The sequence below is a fragment of the Elephas maximus genome, chromosome 26 (genome assembly GCF_024166365.1).
Source record: "Elephas maximus indicus isolate mEleMax1 chromosome 26, mEleMax1 primary haplotype, whole genome shotgun sequence".
Taxonomy (NCBI): domain Eukaryota; kingdom Metazoa; phylum Chordata; class Mammalia; order Proboscidea; family Elephantidae; genus Elephas; species Elephas maximus.
Genome location: NC_064844.1, coordinates 39,537,766 through 39,559,168, shown reverse-complemented (window position 1 = coordinate 39,559,168; position 21,403 = coordinate 39,537,766). Strand labels below are relative to the sequence as shown.

Below are 21,403 nucleotides of genomic sequence, written 5' to 3'. Positions count from 1 at the left end.
TTTTTATATAAAATGACATCACTTTTATACATAAGATACCTGATTTACACTTGTCTAAGTAGTAATTTCCATGAGATCACAGGATTGATATACTAGTAATGTTTTCTAATTCACATGAAGAAAAATAAAGGTTAAATTTTAAAAATATTGGTCTATGTACCAATTAAAATCCTCTCTCATATCCCCAGAGATACGTGGACCACATTCTGGAAAATCCCTTTGTGAGAAGAGCTGGGTCTGTCTAGGCCCAAGATGACAATTGAATTGACCTCCCTCTGGTCGCACATGTTCACGACTGAGGAGACACTATGAGAGGAGCTGGGGCATCACTCTATGTGAGAGGACCCAGGTGCACTAATGCCCGCCAGCGGATCTGGCAATCCTCTAGAAATTGGGGCTTTCACAAATTCTCTAGCTCCATAACGTCCTTGAGGACAGACATTCCAGGGCCCTTATCCACAGACTTGGGCGTTCCTTGTGTTGGCCCCCAGGGGCAGGGACAAGCGGCAAAGCAGCAGCTGTGGCCAGGTCCAGGAAACCAAGCCTGAGCTCTGAGGATCTGCTCACACATAGAATTGGCCCAGCCTCTTGCGCCCTCCCATGGTTCCAAGAGGAGGGAATAGCTCCGCTCTGAGAAAGTTTTCATTTGCTTTTTATTTGCCTCCACTTGCAGCCTCAAGGCTCTCAGTCCTTGGGCCTGTCTCCCAGCACTGACATGCCTGGTTTGTACATCCAGAAATGGAAGGAAGTTGTACTCTGTGGGAGAGAAGCTCAGCTTGTGGTCGAAGCAAGTAAAGCAACACAGAATTTAAACAAAGTGAGGCAGCATGTCTTAGTAGAGGAAGTCCAGGGGTGACCACAAGTTCTAGCTCTAGATCTTTTTCCAACTCCCTGACTGACCCTGGACACATGGCTCACACCCGCCCCCACCCACTGACTCAGTTTTCCCAACAGAGGGCTCTTGGACTCAGTAACCACTGAGGACCCTGCCAGCTTGGACTTTCAAAGCAATGTCCCTGAAGGTAAGCAGGGATCACATCCTTCTACTGTGCAAACAAGCTCTGGTGAGAACTGGACCCTTCCAGGGCAAGGGCCCCAAGCAAGCCAACTCCCCAGCTTACCTGGAGGCTCACCATCTGTCTGGGCCACAGTGGCCCCATTCTTCTGTCTCTCCTTCACTCTGCTGGTAGTTTCCTTGACAAGCTTTTCCCTCAGGCTCAGAAATTCAGAAAACCTTCCAGCCTTCTGCTCCCGCTGGGCTTTTAGGATGGTCTCCATATGTCTGAGAGTCTGAACTGAGATTCCCTTTGCACCCTCAAAGAGACAGAAGTTCACCTTTGGAGACAGAGGCTCTCCCTCTTCTTCCCCTAAGCTCCTCAATCCTGCTGACTAGGGAGTCACTGTGACCAGCATCTGATGCTTTCTAGGAGGGCACCAGATGAGGATCAGAGGAGGATGAGCAGCAGCTCCACCAGTTGCTGGAAGTGTGATAGCTCAGTGTTTGCAAGCCCATCAAAATGTGCACAGCAGGATAATGTCATGTGGCTGCATCCCTTCTTCCACATTACAGCATAAGTCACTTAGACGGGACATGCTCCCCACCAAACAGGTTATAGGGTGAGAGACCACAGTTTGTTCCTTTTTGTATTCCCAGACACGATGTCTATGACTGTCAATGTTTGAAAAAATAAACTGCAAAAGACAAGAGCCAGGTACCCTTCCAAAACCTAGTCAAAGTTGCTTTGACTTTTGACTTCAACCCATCTAAGAGTCTTGGGAGGCATCTGAATGCAAAATGAGGATTTAATCAAGTTTAGAAAGAAATGGTTTAATCAAGTCTGAACATAGGGCAAAACTAGGTTAAGCAGTAGTAGAAAAAGTTAAAGATTAGGGAGAAGCTGTGTCATGGGTTTCGATTCCTGGACACCAAAGGTGCCCCAACTAGAATACATGAGATGAATAAGCTTACAATGTAAAGGACAACAAATCATTTGTCGGCCTAAGAACACTTTGTATCTAAATTGTAGGTATCGGCCCTTAAGATAGAGGCCTTGGAACTTACCCTCCGAATCCCCATGCTTTCCAATTTCTCTTCCAGGTTCTCCTCCAGGAGTGGTCTGAACTGCATTAGCAAGGTAGGGTTAAGCCTCAGAGCTGCCAGCACCTTCTGCTGTCCATCTTGGGAGTTCAGCAGCTCTGCAGCACAAGACAATCACTGAGGTCAGCCTGGACATCCGACCGCCATTCCCTAAGGCCCTCTGCACCCACCTGGCCCTCACTCTGCCAGTGACCCTGGTCTCAGGTCTGCGAGCTCTGCTGAAGTGTCAATTGCTCGGTCAGAAGCAGGGGTGTTTCTGCTCCTGGATTCCATTGCCTCAGACCTTCCACCCACCTTCAGAATTCTCTTCCCCTGCGGGTCTGGACCACCAAGATCTGGGCTTAGTCAGCCTGTGGATTAACTCAGCACTTGAGCACTGACAGCAGCCTGTTGCTGGGGCTCCATTCTGATCCCAGGATGCAAGCCCCACCTGCTGCCACCTCCAACTCAACCATGGCCATCACCATGCTAGGTTCTATTCTGGTCCTGGGGATAAAATGGTGGACAGGTAGGACAGGTCCCTGCTTCCTTCAAGTTTACTGTCTAGAGCAGTGGCTCTCCCTTCAAGTTTAGCTCATATCAAAGTTACCTGGGTGTGGATTAAAAATGCATGTTCCCTGGCCCCACCCCAAGAGAATCTAATATTGTAGGTCTGCAGAGAGGCCCTGGAACCTGCATTTTAGCACACACAGATAGTTCTGATATAGGTGAGCCACAGACTACACTTTCAGAAATATTGATCCAGAAGGTAACAAAATAAGCAATTACAATAAAATGTGGTAACTGCTACACAGGAACATTCCTGAGTGAGTCAGAGAAGGCTCCCAGAAGCACTCCTCAGGTCTAATGTGGGGGGCCTCAACGGTTAGAGTTGTTCTGAGCCCTTTCATTCACTCAACAGACATTTATTGAATAATCAGTGTGTGGACCAGATAGTGCTGGGTGCTGAGACACAGAAGAAAACCATCTCTCTTTTCTCAACAAGCTCACAGTCCAGAGTGGTGAATCCCAACCCTGGTTGCATGCTGGAAACATCTGGGCCCCATCCTAAGCCAATTAAATTACATTGGAATCTCTGAAGGTGGACTCCAAGCTTCAATTTTTCTAAAAAGAAAAAAAAAAAAAAACTCCCTAATATTCTAACAAACATTCAAGCCTGAGAACCAATTGTTCTAGGCCAGTGTTTCCCAAACTGTGAACCACAGCTTCAGTACCAGCTGGTAACTTGCTGAAGTGCAGATTCTCAGACCTCACTCTAGACCTGCTGAATCAGAAACTCTGGGGGCAGGGCCCACAATCAGCATTGTAACAAGCCTTCCATGTGACTGGCGATCGCTAGAGTCTACAATGGAGCACGGGCCCAGCCTTAGATGTGCGTTGGAATTAGCCGAGGAGCTTTAAATACTACTCCTACCTCGGCCCCTGCCCCCAGATGTTCTGAGTTAATTGGTCTAGGGTGTTCAGTTATTGACAAGTCCCCCAGGTGGTTCTTAATGTGCAGCCCCTTGTAGAGAGGCACAGTCTAGCAGTGGTTCTCAAACTTGACGGAGTTTCTGATTCGGTTTGCGTGGGCTGGGGCCTGAGAATCTGCATTTCTAACAAGTTCCCAAGTGCTGCGGAGGAGGGGGCGGGGAGGTGAGGGGGGTCTGCTCGTCTGGAACTGACCTCCAAGAACCACTGTAAGGGAGGAGGTAGGCAAGCACAGAAACAGCCACAGCACAATATGACACCAAGTGAGACCCCACTGTAACAGAGCAGGGGCATAGCCAGGGTCTCCCAACTCTTCATCTTAGACCCTCCCTCCCTAGGAGTTAGGTTCCTAGTTTGTGAGAACGTGGTTCATTCCACCTGTGGACCTTGTGTTATTCAACAGAGACCTTCCCTAAAAGTGATATGTAACTCACTTTTACTACTATATTCCAATGTTAAATGCACTAGACGATACAACATTTAAAATATCTGAGGGAGAGGGGATTCAGCCATAAAAAGAAATGAAGTACTGACATATGCTACGACGTGGATGAACCTTGAAAATATTATGCTAAGTGAAAGAAACTAGTCACAAAAGACCACATAGTATATAATTTCATTCATATGAAAAGTCCAGAATAGGAAAATCTATATAGACAGAAAGTAGTTAGTAGTTGCTTAGGGCTGGGGCTGAGGGGAGGTGGGAGGATACAGGTGATAGCAAAAGGGTATGGGGTTTCTTTTTGAGGTGACAAAAATGTTCTAAAATTGACTATGGTGATGGTTGCACGCATCTGTGAATACATATACTAAAAACCATTTAATTGTACATGTTGATGGGTGAATTGGATGGTATGTGCGTTATATCTCAATAAAGATCATGAAGATGGCACAGGTCTGAGCAACGTATTATACTATTATATATAAGGTTGCCCTGAGTCAGAACCAACTGGACTGCAACAAACAAAAACAACAAAGTGGATTTAAGAAAAGAATGGGAAGAAGCTGGAGACAGCAAGGATAGACAATGTTTTAAGTTTTGCTGTAGAATGGAGCAAAGAAATGGAGTGGTAGCTAATGGGAGAGATGGAATTAAGCATTGTGAATGCTGAAAAAAAAATATCTGGGGGCAGGAACAGGAGGAGACTGATTAAATTAATCTTTGTTTATCTAATAGAGCACTGCAAAGCTCTGGGAAAAAAACTGAAGTAGCTCTATACAAAGGAACATGAAATGATTTCCCAGATAAGTTGTTAAGAAAATAAATCTATAGGACAATATGTATAGAGTGCTCCCATTTGGGAAAAAGGAAAGCAGCGTGCTTGTATTTGCACAGAGTGTCTCTGGAAAGACTCATGAGAAAACATTACCTAACAGTGGAACCGCTGGAAAGGAGACTAGATAACAGAGCAGGAGAGAGACCTACTTCTCACTGTACATCCTTTTACGTTACACCTACTTCTCACTTACCAACTGTCTTGTTATTTACATTTCACGTTTACAGTAATAGTAAAAAATCTACTACCCAACTATTTTGTGCCTTAATGACGTGACAAATGCCAAGATGTAAGGCAAGAGTTAACACTGGCTTCAATGATTAAGGTTATGTGTCAACTTTGCTGGGCCATGATTCTCAGTGGTGTGGCAGTTATGTAGTGATGCAGTCATCCTCCATTTTGTGAGCAAATGTGGTCATCTTCCATTTTTGCATAATGTCAATTTTAAAATAACCACCTGGTCTTTGGACCCTAACCATGTCAATAAGTGCAGTGGGTATACTCTACTTTTTTGCCAAGTGCATAGATTACCTTCTCAAAATATAAAGAAAAAAATTATATTAAAATACCCCGTAATGAACTCTGGTCATGCAAATAAAATGCCTCCTGGATGTGTCTGTTGGGTAAATGAAATTGTCATATAGCAGCCTCATTCGAATGGCAGGCACCAGTCAGTAGGTTGGCCTGTGAGCGCTTTCTGATCTTTCCACAAGAGTTTCTTCTCCTTGACTATCCTGGGAGCTCCTAGTGGTCAGGGAACATGTCTATTTTTTTTTTTTTTTTTTTTTTTTACCGCTCTTTTGTATTCTCACTCAACATCTGAGTGAGAGCTCTGTGAATCAGAATCAGTCACTCAGTGGACTGAATAAAAACAGTAGGCACCCAGTGCTCCAAAGAGGGAGTGGGGAGGATTCCTGTACATTAGTGAAGCCCTGTGTGATCTGCAACACACTTGCCACAGAGACTAAAATAGCAAAGACCATTTTCAAGCCAATACAGCAGGTTCTCTTCCACTGCTCTGGATAGTACCAGGCAAGAGACAGGGTGGTAGGCACGGGGCACAGGCTCTGATTCAGGTGCTGCTCCTAATCCTGACTCCTCCACAACTCTGGACAAGTTACTAAACCATCAGTGAACCAGCAGATTGCAGGTAAGTACCTATGTATAAAATGCCTGGCACATATGAGGTGCTTAAGAAACATTTATTTCAGGTTTTTAGTTCCCTCCATCCCAGCTTCAGGTGACCAGGTAAAGTAGAGACAAACTAAACAATGAAGAAGGCAGTAAATCTGTTTTCCGCATTGGACATGCAGGTAAGAAAAGGAGGCCCCACCTTCCTCAGAAGAGTCTTCCTCTGTGTCTGCAGCTTTTGGTCCCTGGAGGGTCCCTGGGGAGAGGAAGGAACAGTTAACAATTCCAGTGCCCTGGACCCCCATCCTCAACTTAAGAAAAGTGTGGAACACTAGGTGAGTGCCAGCTAGAAGGCACAACCCCTCCAGTCATTTCATCTTTACCAGAGAGAGGCAGGACAGAGTAGTGGTCACAACCATGGACCCTGGAAGCAGAGAGACCAGAGCCCACATTCCAGCTCTGCCCCTCACTAGCTGAGCATGAGATGGCAAGTCCTTGAACCTCTCTAAGCCTCAGTTTCCACATACAGAAAAAGAAGATAATAATGCCAACTCCCCATTAAATTGTGGGGACAATGTTATGAGACAATGAATTGGAAGCACTTGGCAAAGCTTTTATTACTGGTACCATTCTGGCTCCAGCACTTAGGTTGCGAGGCTAGGAAATGAATGTCTAGCCTCAAGGTAGGGGATGAGAGAGACATATGGGTTTGCAAGAAAATGCAGAAAGGACAGGACAGGGCAATTGGGGTGGAGTGTGGAGTATGGGGTTTCATAAGGGGATGGCCAGGATCCTCCAAGCAGAAACAGCCCATTGTGAGTTATTGTATACCTTTAGATGCCAGCCCCTACACTCCATTCCTCCTCTACCACCACCCCTCCCCAGCACACCAGGGTGCTCAAGAGGAGGAGGAAAGTGCATATGCCAAATCAGTCACATCTACATGGATTTGGGGCCAACTTGCTACACACTGGGAACAAGATAAAGATATGTCCAACTCCAAGACCTGAACCACAGGTGTGGTGAATTAGAAAGAGCCTGCTCCATCAATCACCATCCCCAGTATCTCACCCTTTCTCATCGTCTCTACTACCTTACAGAGAAAACCAGGCTGGGCAAGAAACCCAGCTGGCTATATGGAAAGCCTTCAGTGCAAATGCCAGGCCAGAGCCCTGTCTGTCCCACATGTTAATGTCTTCTCTCCCTCCCTCACCCCAGCTGGGAAGCCAGACACCACATGTCCCAGGGGCTATTGTCACCAATTCCCAACCTATAAATACATTGGTCAGGGAAAAGAAGGGGTAAGAAACCCAAGATAGCAGCCAAGGTTGTTACAAAACCCCCAAGCAGACTTACCCTCCACCTTCCTGACGGACATGGTCTGGATCTGCAAAGAGATGGAACAGAGCAGGTTGCAGGCAGCACGGAATACTGTCAGAACTCTGCTCAGAGCAATGGATCTGCTTAGCAGAGTGATGAAAGGACAGCCAGTTTCCATGCCACCCAATGGGAGCCAGAAAGGGCTCTGAATGTACCACCCAAGCCCTCCACATATCTCCTGCTGCCCATACATGAGAGAGGGTTGCACCAAAGCTGAACACTGGCAATTGGAAGGCATCATATTCCATTTTCCCCAGGTGGGAAGACAAGATTTCCCCTCTTCAGAGAAGGATTGTAGCTTGCAGGGTGGGAGACCCATGCTTCCTGGCACACAGTAAGTACCACTGATATAATTAATAGAAAACTGCCAGGGCAAGGAAGAGGCTCCCCTCCTTCTGAGCAGAGTGTTCCCCTAGAAGGAAGAGGGGCAGACAGTGATCTCTGTCAGGTGGCAGAATGTGGATATTTACTGAATTGTCTCCCTTTTCCAGGAATTGCCTCTTTCTTCCTTCTTCCACATTTTGCTGACAAGACAGCCACGTTGAACATGACCTCACACCACAGCCATAGTTGCCTGTCCAGGTTTGGGTCAAGAATTCAGGACTAGTCACTAGAAGTCCTAATACATGGCATAAACAGGATATAAACCATAAATATTAATACATAAACACCAGAAGATAAGATAGATAAATGGAATCTTCTAAAAATTAAACACATTCATCAAAGGACTTCACCAAAAGAGTAAAAAGAGAGCCTACAGACTGGGACAAAAAATTTTGGCTATGACATATCTGACAAAGATCTAATCTCTAATATATATAGGAAAATTCAATACCTCTACAATTAAAAATGGGCAAAAGCCGAGACCAGAAGAGCTAGATGGTGCCTGGCTACAACCAATGACTGCCCTGACAGGGAAGACAACAAAGAATCCCTGAAGGAGCAGGAGAGCAGTGGGATGCAGACCTCAAATTCTCGTAAAAAGACCATGCTTAATGGTCTCAGACTAGAGGGATCCCGGAGGTCATGGTCCCCAGACCTTCTGTTGCCCCAAGACAGGTACCATTCCCAAAGCCAACTCTTCAGACAGGGGTTGGACTGGACTATGGGATAGAAAATGATACTGGTGAGGAGTGAGCTTCTCGGATCAAGTAGACACATGAGACTATGTGGGCAGCTCTTGTCTGGAGGGGAGAGGAAACAGCAGAGGGAGACAGAGGCTGGCTGAATGGGCACGAGAGAAGGGGGAGAGCGGCTAGGAGTACATAGCAAGGTGTATACAAATTTTTGTATGAGAGACTGACTTGATTTATAAACTTTCACTTAAAGCACAATAAAAAAAATTTTTAATGTGCAAAGGATATGAACAGACACTTCACCAAAGAAGACATTAAAGCAGCTAACAAACACATGAGAAAATGCTCATGATCACTAGCCAAGCCATTAGAGAAATGCAAATCAAAACTACAATGAGATACCGTCTCACTCCAACATTACTGGCAGGAATCAAGAAAACAGAAAATAACAAATGTTGGACAGGTTGCAGGGGGACTGGAACTCTTACGCACTGCTAGTGGGAATGCAAAATGGTACAACCATTTTGGAAGATGATATGGTGCTTCCTTAAAAAGCTAGAAAAAGAAATACCATATGATCCAGCAATTCCTCTCCTATGAATATATCCTAGGGAAATAACAGTCATCACATGAATAGACATATGCACACCCATGGTCACTGTAGCATTGTTCACAATAGCAAAAAGATGGAAACAACATAAGTGCCTATCAACAGATGAATGGATAAACAAACTATGGTACATACACACAATGGAATACTACTCAATAATAAAGAACAGTGATGAATCTGTGAAATATCTCACAACATGGATGAATTTGGAGAGCATTATGTTGAGGGAAGTATGTCAATCACAAAAAGATAAATATGTATGAGACCACTATTATAAAAACTCATGAAAAGATTTCCACACAGAAAGAAACAATCTTTGATGGTTACGAGGGAGAGGAAAGGTGGGGAGGAAAAATAGTAGATGGAAACCCTGGTGGTGTAGTGGTTAAGTGCTACGGCTGTTAATCAAAGGGTCAGCAGTTCGAATCCGCCAGGTGCTCCTTGGAAACTCTATGGGGCAGTTCTACTCCGTCCTATAGAGTCGTTATGAGTCGGAATCGACTCAATGGCACTAGGTTTGGTTTTTGGTTTAGATAGTAGATAAGTGGTAACTCTGGTGAAGGGTAAGACAGTATACAATACTGCGGAAGTCAGTACAACTTGACAAGGGCAAAGTCATAGAAGCTTCACAGATACATCCAAATGCCCTGAAAGACTGAGCTACTGAGCTGAGGGCTGGGGACCATGGTTTCAGGGGACATCTAGCTCAGGCTATAAAGAAAATATTCTATATCCAACTATGATGGGGTCTTAAAAGCCTGCAAGTGGCCATCTAGGATACATCTATTAGTCCCATCCTGGCTGGAGCAAAGGGAATGAAGAAAAACAAAGATACAAGGGAAAGATTAGTCCAAAGGACTAATGGACCACAACTACCACAATCTCTACCCGAACGACTGAGCCCAGAACAACTAGATGGTGGGAGGCTACCACCATCAACTGCTCTCACCCGAATCACAATACAGAGTCCTGGACAGAGGGGGAGAAAAATGTAGAACAAAATTCAAATTCACACACACACACACAAAAAAAACCAGGCTTGCTGGTCTGACAGAGATTAGAGAAAACCTGAGAGTATGGCCCCTGGACACCCTTTTAACTCAGTACTGAAGTCATTCCTGAGGTTTGCCCTTCAGCCAAAGATTAAATAGGTCTATAGGGCCAACTGTAACACATGTGAGGGATGTGCTTCATAGTTCAATCATGTATATGAGACTAATGGGTGCACCAGCCCAAAAACAAAGACAAGAATACAGGAAGGGACAGGAAAACTGGATGAATGAAAACAAGAAACCTGGAGTGGAGAAGGGGAAAGTGTTGTCACATTGAGGGGTTGGCAACCAATGAGACAATTTGTGCGTTAACTGTTCAATGAGAAACGAATTTGCTCTGTAAACTTTCACCTAAAGCACAATAAAAAAAAAAAATTTTAATGCTGATTCCTGCCCCCCCACATTCCCTCAGGGGAAAAAAAAAGAATCCAGGACTAGTAACTTCTAAAGTCAACAGCTGTCAGTGGCCATTTTTCTTTTGCTTTTGCTCTTTGGGGTTTGTTGTTTATTTCGCCACACAGAACAGATAAGGAGAGGAAGTTAATCTTCAGGGTAAAAGAAAAAAAATGAAACAGATATAGAGAAAGGAACACAGACAAACAGCAGAGGAAAACACCTGACTAATTCTCTGGTTGCAGTTCATTCCCACACTCACTGCTCCCCTGCCTTGGGCTCTGTGAGATACCCTGTTCATCCTTATGACCAATTTCTTCCTCTATTTAAGCTTGAGTTGTCTTTTGCTACTTACTGTGTCACATACTGAAGTATAACTGAGCCAACATCAACTCCCAACTGTTTCCTCCCTTGCCTACCTCTACTCTAAAGATTATAAAATGAATTATTCACTTGTACAGCTTCCCTTGCAACTTTAGCAAGGAAAGCTGTACAAGTGAATAATTCATTTTGACCAGTAAGATATAAACTAAAGTCTTCGGAAGGGGCCTTTTTAACATCTTCCATTGAATATGGTTGTGATGCTTGGTGCTATGACAGCCATCTTGCAACTATGAAAAGTCAAGCATGAGAACAAAAGTTAACACACTAAAGATGGTGAAAAAGAAAGACAAAGTCTGGATTCCCAATAGCATAATTCTGCAGCTAAACCAAGGCCAGGACCTGTTCACTTCTCTTGCTGTTACAATAAAAACTAACCCCTATTAAACTCTTCTGTTAATTTAGCCAGTGGGTTCCAAACTGAATAACTGCAAACAAGAGTCTGGATAATACAATGAGGAAATCTCTAGGCTAGACCTGAGGTAGACACAGCAGTGAAGAGCTAAAAGTGTTTTGGAGGAAACAATGAAAAGAAAATCAGCAGAGGGGTGGATTAGATATGTTGACTGGGTGAAGTGTGGCTGGGAAAACAGAAAATCCAGGGATGCAGGCACAGGAAAAGCAGGCTCAGCCAAAAAAGTGGGCTCTCAGTCCGGTTAAGCTGTGTGGAGGCTGGTCCCTGAGGTGGGTGGTGTCAGACCGTTCAAGGACTGAGACCACAGAAGGGCTCCAAACAGGGCAAGATGCAACTTCTCCACAAACCTGGGGTTGAGGAGGGGGAGCTGAGTCTGGGCTGGGCAGAGAATTATCAGCAATATGAGTCACAGGGGTCAGTTCTAGGAGGGAGCCACTTAGTAAGTGCCTTGTCATCATACCGATTTATCTGAAAACCTCATCAGAGGCTGTTAATACATGAAAAAAAAAGTATTCGCTAAGAAATTATGCCTGATAACATAATTTATGTTCAATTTTATGATCAATTTCAGACTGCAGCAGCTGATAAAAATCTTTGACATGTGCAAAGAGCTGGACATGGAAAACCAACAGGGAAGAACACACTTGGCATTTCTCAAGCTGAAAGAACTGAAGAAAAAATTCAAGCCTCGAGTTGCAATAGTGAAGGACTCCATGGGGAAAATATTAAAAGACGCAGGAAGCATCAAAAGAAGATAGAAGGAATGCACAGAGTCATTATACCAAAAAGAATTAGTTGATATTCAACCATTTCAAGAGGTGGCATATGATCAGGAACTGATGGTACTGAAGGAAAAAGTCCAAGCTGCTCTGAAGGCATTGGCAAAAAACAAGGCTCCAGGAATGGATGGAATATCAATTGAGATGTTTCAACAAACAGATGCAGCACTGGAGGTGCTCACTGGTCTATTCCAAGAAATATGGAAGACAGCTTCCTGGCCAAATGACTGGAAGAGATTCATATTTATGCCTATTTCCAAGAAAGGTGATCCAACCAAATGTGGATATTATAGAACAATATCATTAATATCACATGCAAGCAAAATTTTGCTGAAGATCATTCAAAAATGGCTGCAGCAGTATATCGACAGGGAACTGCCAGAAATTCAGGCCGGTTTCAGAAGAGGACGTGGAACCAGGGATATTATTGCTGATGTCAGATGGATCCTGGCTGAAAGCAGAGAATACCAGAAGGATGTTTACCTGTGTTTTATTGACTAGGCAAAGGCAAAATTATGGATAACATTGCGAAGAATAGGAATTCCAGAACACTTGTGCTCATGAAGAACCTTTACATAGGTCAAGAGGCAGTGGTTTAGACAGAACAAGGGGATACTGGGTGGTTTAAAGTCAGGAAAGGTGTGCGTCAGGGTTGTATTCTTTCACCATACCTATTTAATCTGTGTGCTGAGCAAATAATATGAGAAGCTGGAGTATATGAAGAACGGGGCATCAGGATTGGAGGAAGGCTCATTAACAACCTGCGTTATGCAGATGACACAACTTTGCTTGCTGAAAGTGAAGAGGATTTGAAGCACTTACTAATGAAGATCAAAGACCACAGCCTTTAGTATGGATTGCATCTCAACATAAAGAAAACAAAATCCTCACAACTGGGCCAATGAGCAACGTCACGATAAATGGAGAAAAGGTTGAAGTTGTCAAGGATTTCGTTTTACTTGGATCCACAATCAACAGCCATGGAAGCAGCAGTCAAGAAATCGAAAGACACATTGCATTGGGTAAATCTGCTGCAAAGGACCTCTTTAAAGTGTTGAAGAGCAAAGATATCACCTTGAAAACTAAGGTGCACCTGACCCAAGCCATCATATTTTCAATCGTATCATATGCATGTGAAAGCTGGACAGTGAATAAGGAAGACCGAAGAAGAATTGATGCCTTTGAATTGTGGTGCTGGCAAAGAATATTGAATATACTATGGACTGCCAAAAGAACGAACAAATCTGTCTTAGAAGAAGTACAACTAGAATGCTCCTTAGAAGCAAGGATGGTGAGACTGCGTCTTACATACTTTGGACATGTTTTAGGAGGGATCAGTCCCTGGAGAAGGACATCATGCTTGGCAGAGTACAGGGTCAGCGGAAAAGAGGAAGACCCTCAACGAGGTGGATTGACACAGTGGCTTACAGCAATGCACTCAAGCATAACAACAATTATAAGGATGGCTCAGGACCAGGCAGTGTTTTGTTCTGTTGTGCATAGGGTCGCTGTGAGTCGGAACCGACTCGATGGCACCTAACAAAAACAACACAATTTATAAAGAAAATGTCGTACATTCTACTTTGGTGAGTAGCGTCTGGGGTCTTAAAAACTTGTGAGCGGCCACCTAAGATACCCCACTGGTCTCACCCCATCTGGAGCAGGGGAGAATGAAGAAAACCAAAGACACAAGGGAAAGATTAGTCCAAAGGACTAATGGACCACAACTACCACAGCTTCCACTAGACTGAGTCCAACACAACTAGGTGGTGCCTGGCTACCACCACCAACTGCTCTGACAGGGATCACAATAGAGGGTCCCAGACAGAGCTGGAGAAAAATATAGAACAAAATTCTAACAAAAAAAAAAAAGGCCAGACTTACTTGTCTCACAGAGGCTTGAGAAACCCCACGAGTATGGCCCCCAGACACGCTTTTAGCTCAGTAATGAAGTCACTCCTGAGGTTCACCCTTCAGCCAAAGATTAGACAGGCCCATAAAAGAAAATGAGACTAAATTGGCACTCCAGCCCATGGGCAAGGATGAGAAGGCATGAGGGGACAGGAAAGCTGGTAATGGGAAAACTAAGGTCAAGAAGAGGAGAATGTTGACATGTCGTGGGGTTGGCAACCAATGTCGCAAAACAATAGGTGTATTAATTGTTTAATGAGAAGTTAGTTTGCTCTGTAAATCATCATCTAAGTACAATTAAAAGAAAAAAAAGAAGGAAATTATGCCTGGGAACATAGTATAAGCAGCACTGGCTTTATACTCCACCTGCCTGGATAAGGATGATTCTCACCCTGTCAAACAAAGTGTCCTGTGTAAACTGGAGCAAGGTCCATGACCTCCCAAGTCTCAGTTTTCTCATTTGTCTAATGAAGATGGGAGGAGGTGCTGCCTGCCTCAAAGGGCTGTCATGAGGCTTAATGAGGTAACACAAGTATCAACTAGGTAACCTGGTATTTAATGTAGTCTCTGATGATAGAGTCAACCAATCTTCCGGCAGCCCCTAAGGAAGACAGGCACATCTTCACCCTGGAAGAAGGCAGGCTCCTAGTGTGGATGACCCCAGAAGAATCTAAGGAGATTCTCAAAGGAAAGAGGCCAAGGGGCACCAGGGCCTGGCTGAGAGGAGTGGTGGACCTACCATCTCCTGGGAGGCGATGAGCCTGGCCTGATCCTGGAGCTGAGAGCAGAGGGTGCCAGTATGGTGCTGGGACTGGGCAGCAGCTTTCCTCTGTTCCCAGGACAGGGAGGCCTGGAGCTTCTCATTCTCCTCCTGCAGCTGGTGGGAACAGGATGGTTGTCAGTCAGACATTTGCAGGGACCTCTCAGAGCTCTGTGTCTGCAGGCCTCGCACCTGTATGCAAATGCTGTCAGGGTTTCACCTGAAGCAGAGTAGCAGATTTCCAGAACTGGGCAAATGACTTTCTAACAAAACTACTTTCTAGTCTTTGGACATTTTGAACTGTGCCTGAGGAGAAGTGAAAATGGAATGCAAGCCCCTAAGACCACAGCAGAAACAGCTCTCCACCAGGTGTGATTGCCCACTTCAGGGCAGTCAGGCAAGTTGAGGCCATTCAAAAATCATCCAATGGATGTTGTCAGTTAAAAAAAAGAGGTGAAGAAAATGTGCTAACACGCTACCTCTGGTGTAAGAACAGAAGGAAAATAAGGCTATTTGTTCGTATTTGCCAGAAGAAACTTTAAGCAGCCACCATGTGCCAGACTCTGATCCAAGCATTTTCATCTTCTTAGCTTTCTGCAGGCAGAACCTGGGGCTCTTGTTAGCCATCTCCCTCAAATTGCCTCCTTCTCTGGAACATTTTTATAGAAGCTGTTTTCTCTGATCTGAGGTCTGCCGCTCTCTGTTCACTGGCCTCCATATCCGAGTCCATCCATTTGAGCTATCCCTGAACTGTTACTGAAGTCCACAGATACCTGCTTCTCTCCGGGGTGGAATTTCAAAAAGGGTCCAAACAGAAAATGACAAGGCTATTCATCTCAGGCCTATAGCACAATCTTGCTCAGAAGGCCTGAAAGGGTCAGAGCAAAAGGGACACCACAGAGTAACAGATACGATGGGTTCAAAAGAGAAGGCCTGGAGGTCTTTGCTCCTGACTAAGAAAGCCACTGACTGGACAGCTGACCACTTCTAGGTATCGATAAGGGTCAGCAGCCAGGAACAATATAAGGCAGTAAAATATCTGCCAGCCAGTTCGGAGGGAGGGCAGGTAGGAAGTACTGAATTAGAAGAGGTGGTCACAGGAAACCAAACTCCCCCAGGCCGCCCAACAAGAGCTACCTCCCTCTTTTGAGCCACATGCTTTTCCTGCAGTTCCTTCATTTTTCTCTTCCACTCCATTTTCTGAAAAAGAAAAAAACTTTATCAAAGGGGGTCCTCTAGATATTAAAACATATTATAAAGCTACAGGAATTAAAAAGTACTAGCTCCTGATAAAGCAAACAGAGCAGTGAAATAGAATAGAAGCATAGATAAACATGGGAAAAAATGGAAACTTAGTCAAGGGGAGATGAACTATCAAGAAATGGTGTTGGAACAAGTGGCTGGCTGCCTGTAAAAAATATGACCTTGAGTGCTTATCGCACATCTTAAACCAAAATAAATTCCAGGTGGGTCAAATATTTAAACATAAAAAATAAGACCCATATGCACATCTATGTTCACGGCAGCACTATTCACAATAGCAAAAAGATGAAAACAGCCTCAGTGCCCATCAACAAATGAATAAACAAAATACAGTATATGCATACGGTGGATTACTATGCAGCGATAAGGAATAACAATGAGTTCACAAAACATCTTGTAACATGGATGAATCTGGAGGACATTATGCTAAGTGAAATAAATCAAAAAAAGGGAAATACCGTATGATTCCTTTTATAAAAAGGCATACACACAGAAATCAAGTTCTTTGGTGGTTACCAGGGATGGAGAGGGGAGGGAGGTGGAATAATTCTCCAGACAGTAGACATTTGTTATTTTTGGTAATGGGAAAGGCAATACCAAATGTGAGTAAAGTGTACACAGCTTGATAAAGGTAAACGATGACACTAAGAAGTACACAATAATATGGGGTGTTACTGGAAAATGCTATAACATATACAATTTTGTAACAACTGCAGTAACAACCAAAAAATATGTGAGTTACACAGGTATGCAAATATGTGTTTAGGAAGGTATATGTGTGTATATATGCATGCACGCATAGGTGTATCTGTAGGCTTACATATATACATGTTTGAGTGTGCTGCTCATATATTCATATATATAATAAAGCATGTAGGGGGTACAGTCATGGATACTTCCTAGGCATAACCAAATACCTCGCAGAACTGGTTTACTGGTTTTGAAGGCTTAGGACCATAGTCTCATGGGACACTAGGTAAACTGGCATAACATAGTGCATAAAGTTTATGTTCTACATCCTAGTTTGGTAAGTAGCCTCTGGGGTCTTAAAATTTGCAAGCGATCAACCATCTAAGATACAACTATTGGTCTCCACTCATCTGGAGCAAAAGAGAAAGCAGGAAACCAAAGACTCAAAGAAGAAAGTAATCTACAGGACTAATTGCCTACTGGAACCACGCCTCATCTATCCTGAGACCAAAACAACTGGATGGTCCCTGGCTACCACTACCAAACATACTGACCAGGAACACAATAGATGGTCCCAGATAGAATGGGAGAGAACTGTAGAATAAAACACAAATTCTTTTAAAACAGAAGACTTACTGGTCCCAAGACTATCAACCTGAGATACCCTTTAAATTTTGAACTAAAATCACTCTCAGAGGTCACCTTTCAGCTAAATAACAGATTGACTCATAAAATGAATAATATCACCCGTGAGTACTGTGCTTCTTAAAAAAAAAAAAAAAAATGAGGGCTTCAGTCAACATGGCACTATAGACGGAAGCACCACCCTATCCCTCCATAGCAAAGACCTGAAAAACTAAGTAAAACAGAGACAAATGTCAGTCTGGAGCCCTAAGTGTCAAATGAAGAGATAAAGAACTCAGCCAAGCACTGAATGGAATGAGAAACTGACAGAGAACACAGAGTGAGGAGAGATAAGTGCGGAGCTCCCCTATCAGATAATGCAGCACAGATCCGCCATCTTGGACTCCTGTCAGAGATTGGTGGACAGGGAGTACAGAAAAGCAGCTTCAGGAAGCTCCCAGCAGGAGACAGAACACTTGGTAACCACATATGCTTTCCCACCCCCCCATCATTCTCCACCTTGCTGAACCTCCCCTGCTTCATAGTTGACTGTGGTTACTCAGCTGGCCAGGAAGTACAGGGTCCATGCCGCTTGGATTCGCCAAGCCCACATCAGAGATGGGTGGACAGGGAGTACAGGAAAGTGGCTTCAAGGGGCTCCCAGCAGGAGACAGAGTACCCAGCAACCAGCGATATACGACTTCCCACCCCCCCATCTTTGCTCCTGCTGCTCAGCCTCCTCTGCTTCCCACTGACCACAGTATCTCAGCCAGGAGGCACTGGCTTTGGGCCCTTGCTGCTTGGATTTACCCTGCTCACAATGGCCGGCCCCAGAGTGCCATTTGTTTGTTGCTGGTGTTGCTTTCTTCCGCTTCTTTTGGTTTCTTCCATGCCTCTCACCATGTCCCCTCTCCTTTCTCTCAGACACATCACTCTGAGTGCCATCTTTGCTTCTTCTTGAAAGGATATGAAGTGCGGCTTGACTAGGGAACTGCTTCCCCAGCCCAAGCTGCCATGCTGGTGGGATTCCTGGGAAGTTTTTGGTTTGTTTTCTTCTTTTATTTTGTTGTGTTTGTTTGTTTTTTTTTTCTTTTCCCAGCTTGGGAGCCCCTTCTAGCCGGGCTGTACTGTGTGGCTTGGGAGCCACTTCCCCAGTCTACTCAGCCACATCAGTGGGATCATGGGGACATTTCTTTTTTTCTTTTCATTTCTCAGTGTCTCGTCTCTCTGTACTTACCTTCTTTTCCTGTCTCCTAAATACCTGGTGCTGTATGACATCTCTACCCCTTCTAGCCAGGCTGTGCCAAGTGGCCTGGGAGCCACTTCCCTGGTCTTGTAGTTGCACTGGTGGGATTCCTGGGGGCTTTTCTTTTCTTTCTTTTTTTTTTAAATTTTTATATATTTATTACTATTTTCTTCTTTTTCCCCCCTGTTTTATTTTTCTACATTTCTTGGTTTCTCATCTCTCCCCTCTCAACTCCCCCTGCAGAGGGGATTTACCAGACCTCAATCGGGGGGAGCCCTCAGCTACTTTAGATTTCTAAGCTACCTTAGAAATCTTTTTCTTGTTTGTATTTAGCTCCTGTTTCTCTCTTCTCTCTCTCCCCTTTCCCATACCCATCTTAGCTCCACACATACAACCTTCCCCCCCTTCCTTCCTAGCTACACCGTATGCTGAACATCACACCCCCAAGCAGGACAGGCACAGTCTACCAGAAGTACCCTGCCTGGAGTGACTCCCAGCCCACCCTGTCAACTCAACATGCCACAAACAATCCATCCAACCCCCTCCCCTTCAGCTTGGCCTGCCCTGCTTCACCGTAGCTGAGTGGCTGGCCCTACCCATTGGACAAGGAGGTGAAAAGTATCATCCACACAGATGAGCAAACAACAAAGAACACACAGCCCACCTGCTCAGACACAACCAAATAAAACAAAAAAAGCAAGAGGAAACAAATCTACAATCAATAAATGGAGAAAATAACTACTGAATGTCCAGAAGACAGCAGACAATATCAAAACATATTAAAAAAAAAAAAAGGACAAGATGGTTCCAGTAAGCCATCCAAAATAAAACAACAGATGATTTTCCAGTAGAAAATACAGGAACAAAATGCCAAAATAAATTCACAACTAGAAATCATACAAAAACAGCAATTAGAAATCCAAAATATAAACAACAAGATTTCAGAAATGGACAGTGTCATAGAAGGTCTGAAGAGCAGGTTTGGAATGTTGGAAGACAGGATCAGTGAAATTGAGGACAAACACTGGGGTTACAACACTAAAAAACTAGTTGAGGAAAAATTAGAAAAGAGAACAAAGAAAAATGAAGAAACCCTGAGAATGATGTGGGATACAATCAAGAGCAAAAATCTGCAAGTGATCAGAGTTCCAGAACATGGGCAGAAAACAGAAAAAACAGGAAAATTGATGAATTGCTGACAGAAAACCCCCTAATATCATGAAAGATGAAAAGCTGACCATCCAAGGAGCTCGATGAACCCCACATAGAATAGACCCCAAAAGAAAATCACCAAGACATATCATAATCACACTCACTAAAACCAAAGAAAGAAAGAATCCTGAGAACAGCTCGAGAAAAATGAAGAGTCACATACAGAGGAGAAACAATAAGACTAAGCTCTAATTAGTCCAAAGAAAGAATGCAGGCAAGAAGGCAATGGCATGACATATATAAAACCTTGAAAGAAAAAAATTGCCAACCAAGAATAATATATCCTGCAAAACTCTCATTCGAATATGATGGTGAAATTACAACATTTTCAGATAAACAAAAATTAAGGGAGTATGTAAAAACCAAACCCAACTTACAAGAATTATTAAAGGGAGTCCTTTGGTCTAAGAAAAACATCAGACCACAGCCTGAATCTAGGATACAAGATTGTGCCAGCCAGATATCAACCTAGGAAATGAACTCTCAAGGACTATCCAAACCAAAAGAATTGCAACAGAGAACCAGAGAGGTTACTCCGTAAATGACAACAACCTCAGAACAATAAAAGAGGGAATAAACAGTGTAGGTATAGAACCTTCTAGTGGAGAGGAAGACAAGGCAATAACAAGTAATAATAGACTGCTTCAAACCTGGGAAGATAAGGGTAAATTTCAAGGTAACCACAAAGAAAGTTAAAAAACCTACTCATCAAAATAAACAAGAGAAACCAAACCCGTTGCTTTCCAGTCGATTCCAACTCATAGCGACCCTATAGGACACAGTGGAACTGCCTCCTAGGGTTTCCGAGAAGCTCCTGGTGGATTCCAACTGCCGACATTTTCGCTATCAGCCATAGCCACCACCGTTTGCATAGTCAGCTCCAATTTACTGCAACAACTTTATAACAGAATGAAATATTGCTCAAGGTGGCGGAACAGACAGACGCTTTCGGAGAGCCCTCTTTATAGCAAAGACCCGAAAAAAAAAGTGAAATGAGTGTATTTATGATGAGCTAGGAGCCCTGAACATCAAAGGCAAGCTTAGAAAATGAACCGAGGGGCAGGGGGAGGAAGAGATGGTTCAGAAGCAGAGAGGAGCTAACAGACCTGAATCAGGGGGAGCCCTCAGGCACCATTCCCAGGAACGGAGGCGGCAGGCTGGTACTAGTGTTCAGCTGCAGTTTCCTCAGGGAGAAGCAGCCAGCCACACAGCCTAGTCACACCTCTGGAACCAGAGAAGAATGGTGCTCTTGGCAAAAGCAAAGTACTTGAGTAGGAAGTACTGGAAGCCGTGGCTAGAGGAATAAGGTAAGAAACAGAAGTAAAGGGCATCTGAATCAGTAATGAAGAAGTTAAACTGTCCCTGTTTGCAGATGACATGATACTATGCATAGAAAACCCAAAAGACTCCACAGGAAAACCACTGGAACTAATAGAAAGATTCAGCAGAGTAGCTGGATATAAAATAAACACAAAAATCAGTTGGATTCCTACATACCAATAAAGAGAATGATGAGAAGGATTATCAGGAAAACAATACCATTTATAATAGCCTCCCCAAAAATAAAATACTTAGGAGTAAATCTAACCAGGGATGTAAAAGACCTATACAAAGAAAACTACGAAACCCTGCTGC

The 21,403-nt window shown here is 43.9% G+C and overlaps 1 protein-coding gene across 9 annotated transcripts in view; it reads right to left on the bottom strand.

The window, feature by feature from the left end:
* The window catches only part of DZIP1L (DAZ interacting zinc finger protein 1 like), an 85,150-nt gene that overhangs the window by 28,100 nt on the left and 35,647 nt on the right, over window positions 1–21,403 (bottom strand). For 8 of the 9 annotated variants that reach the window (XM_049870275.1, XM_049870280.1, XM_049870276.1 and 5 more), the window contains 6 exons: window positions 15,871–15,933; window positions 14,713–14,850; window positions 7,333–7,363; window positions 6,179–6,232; window positions 2,063–2,196; window positions 1,122–1,314 (listed from right to left, as the gene is read on the bottom strand). In XM_049870275.1, coding sequence (XP_049726232.1) covers window positions 1,122–1,314; window positions 2,063–2,196; window positions 6,179–6,232; window positions 7,333–7,363; window positions 14,713–14,850; window positions 15,871–15,933 — 613 coding nt within the window. The remainder of the gene's footprint in view (window positions 1–1,121; window positions 1,315–2,062; window positions 2,197–6,178; window positions 6,233–7,332; window positions 7,364–14,712; window positions 14,851–15,870; window positions 15,934–21,403) is intronic. The other variant, XM_049870282.1, reaches the window with a different exon arrangement.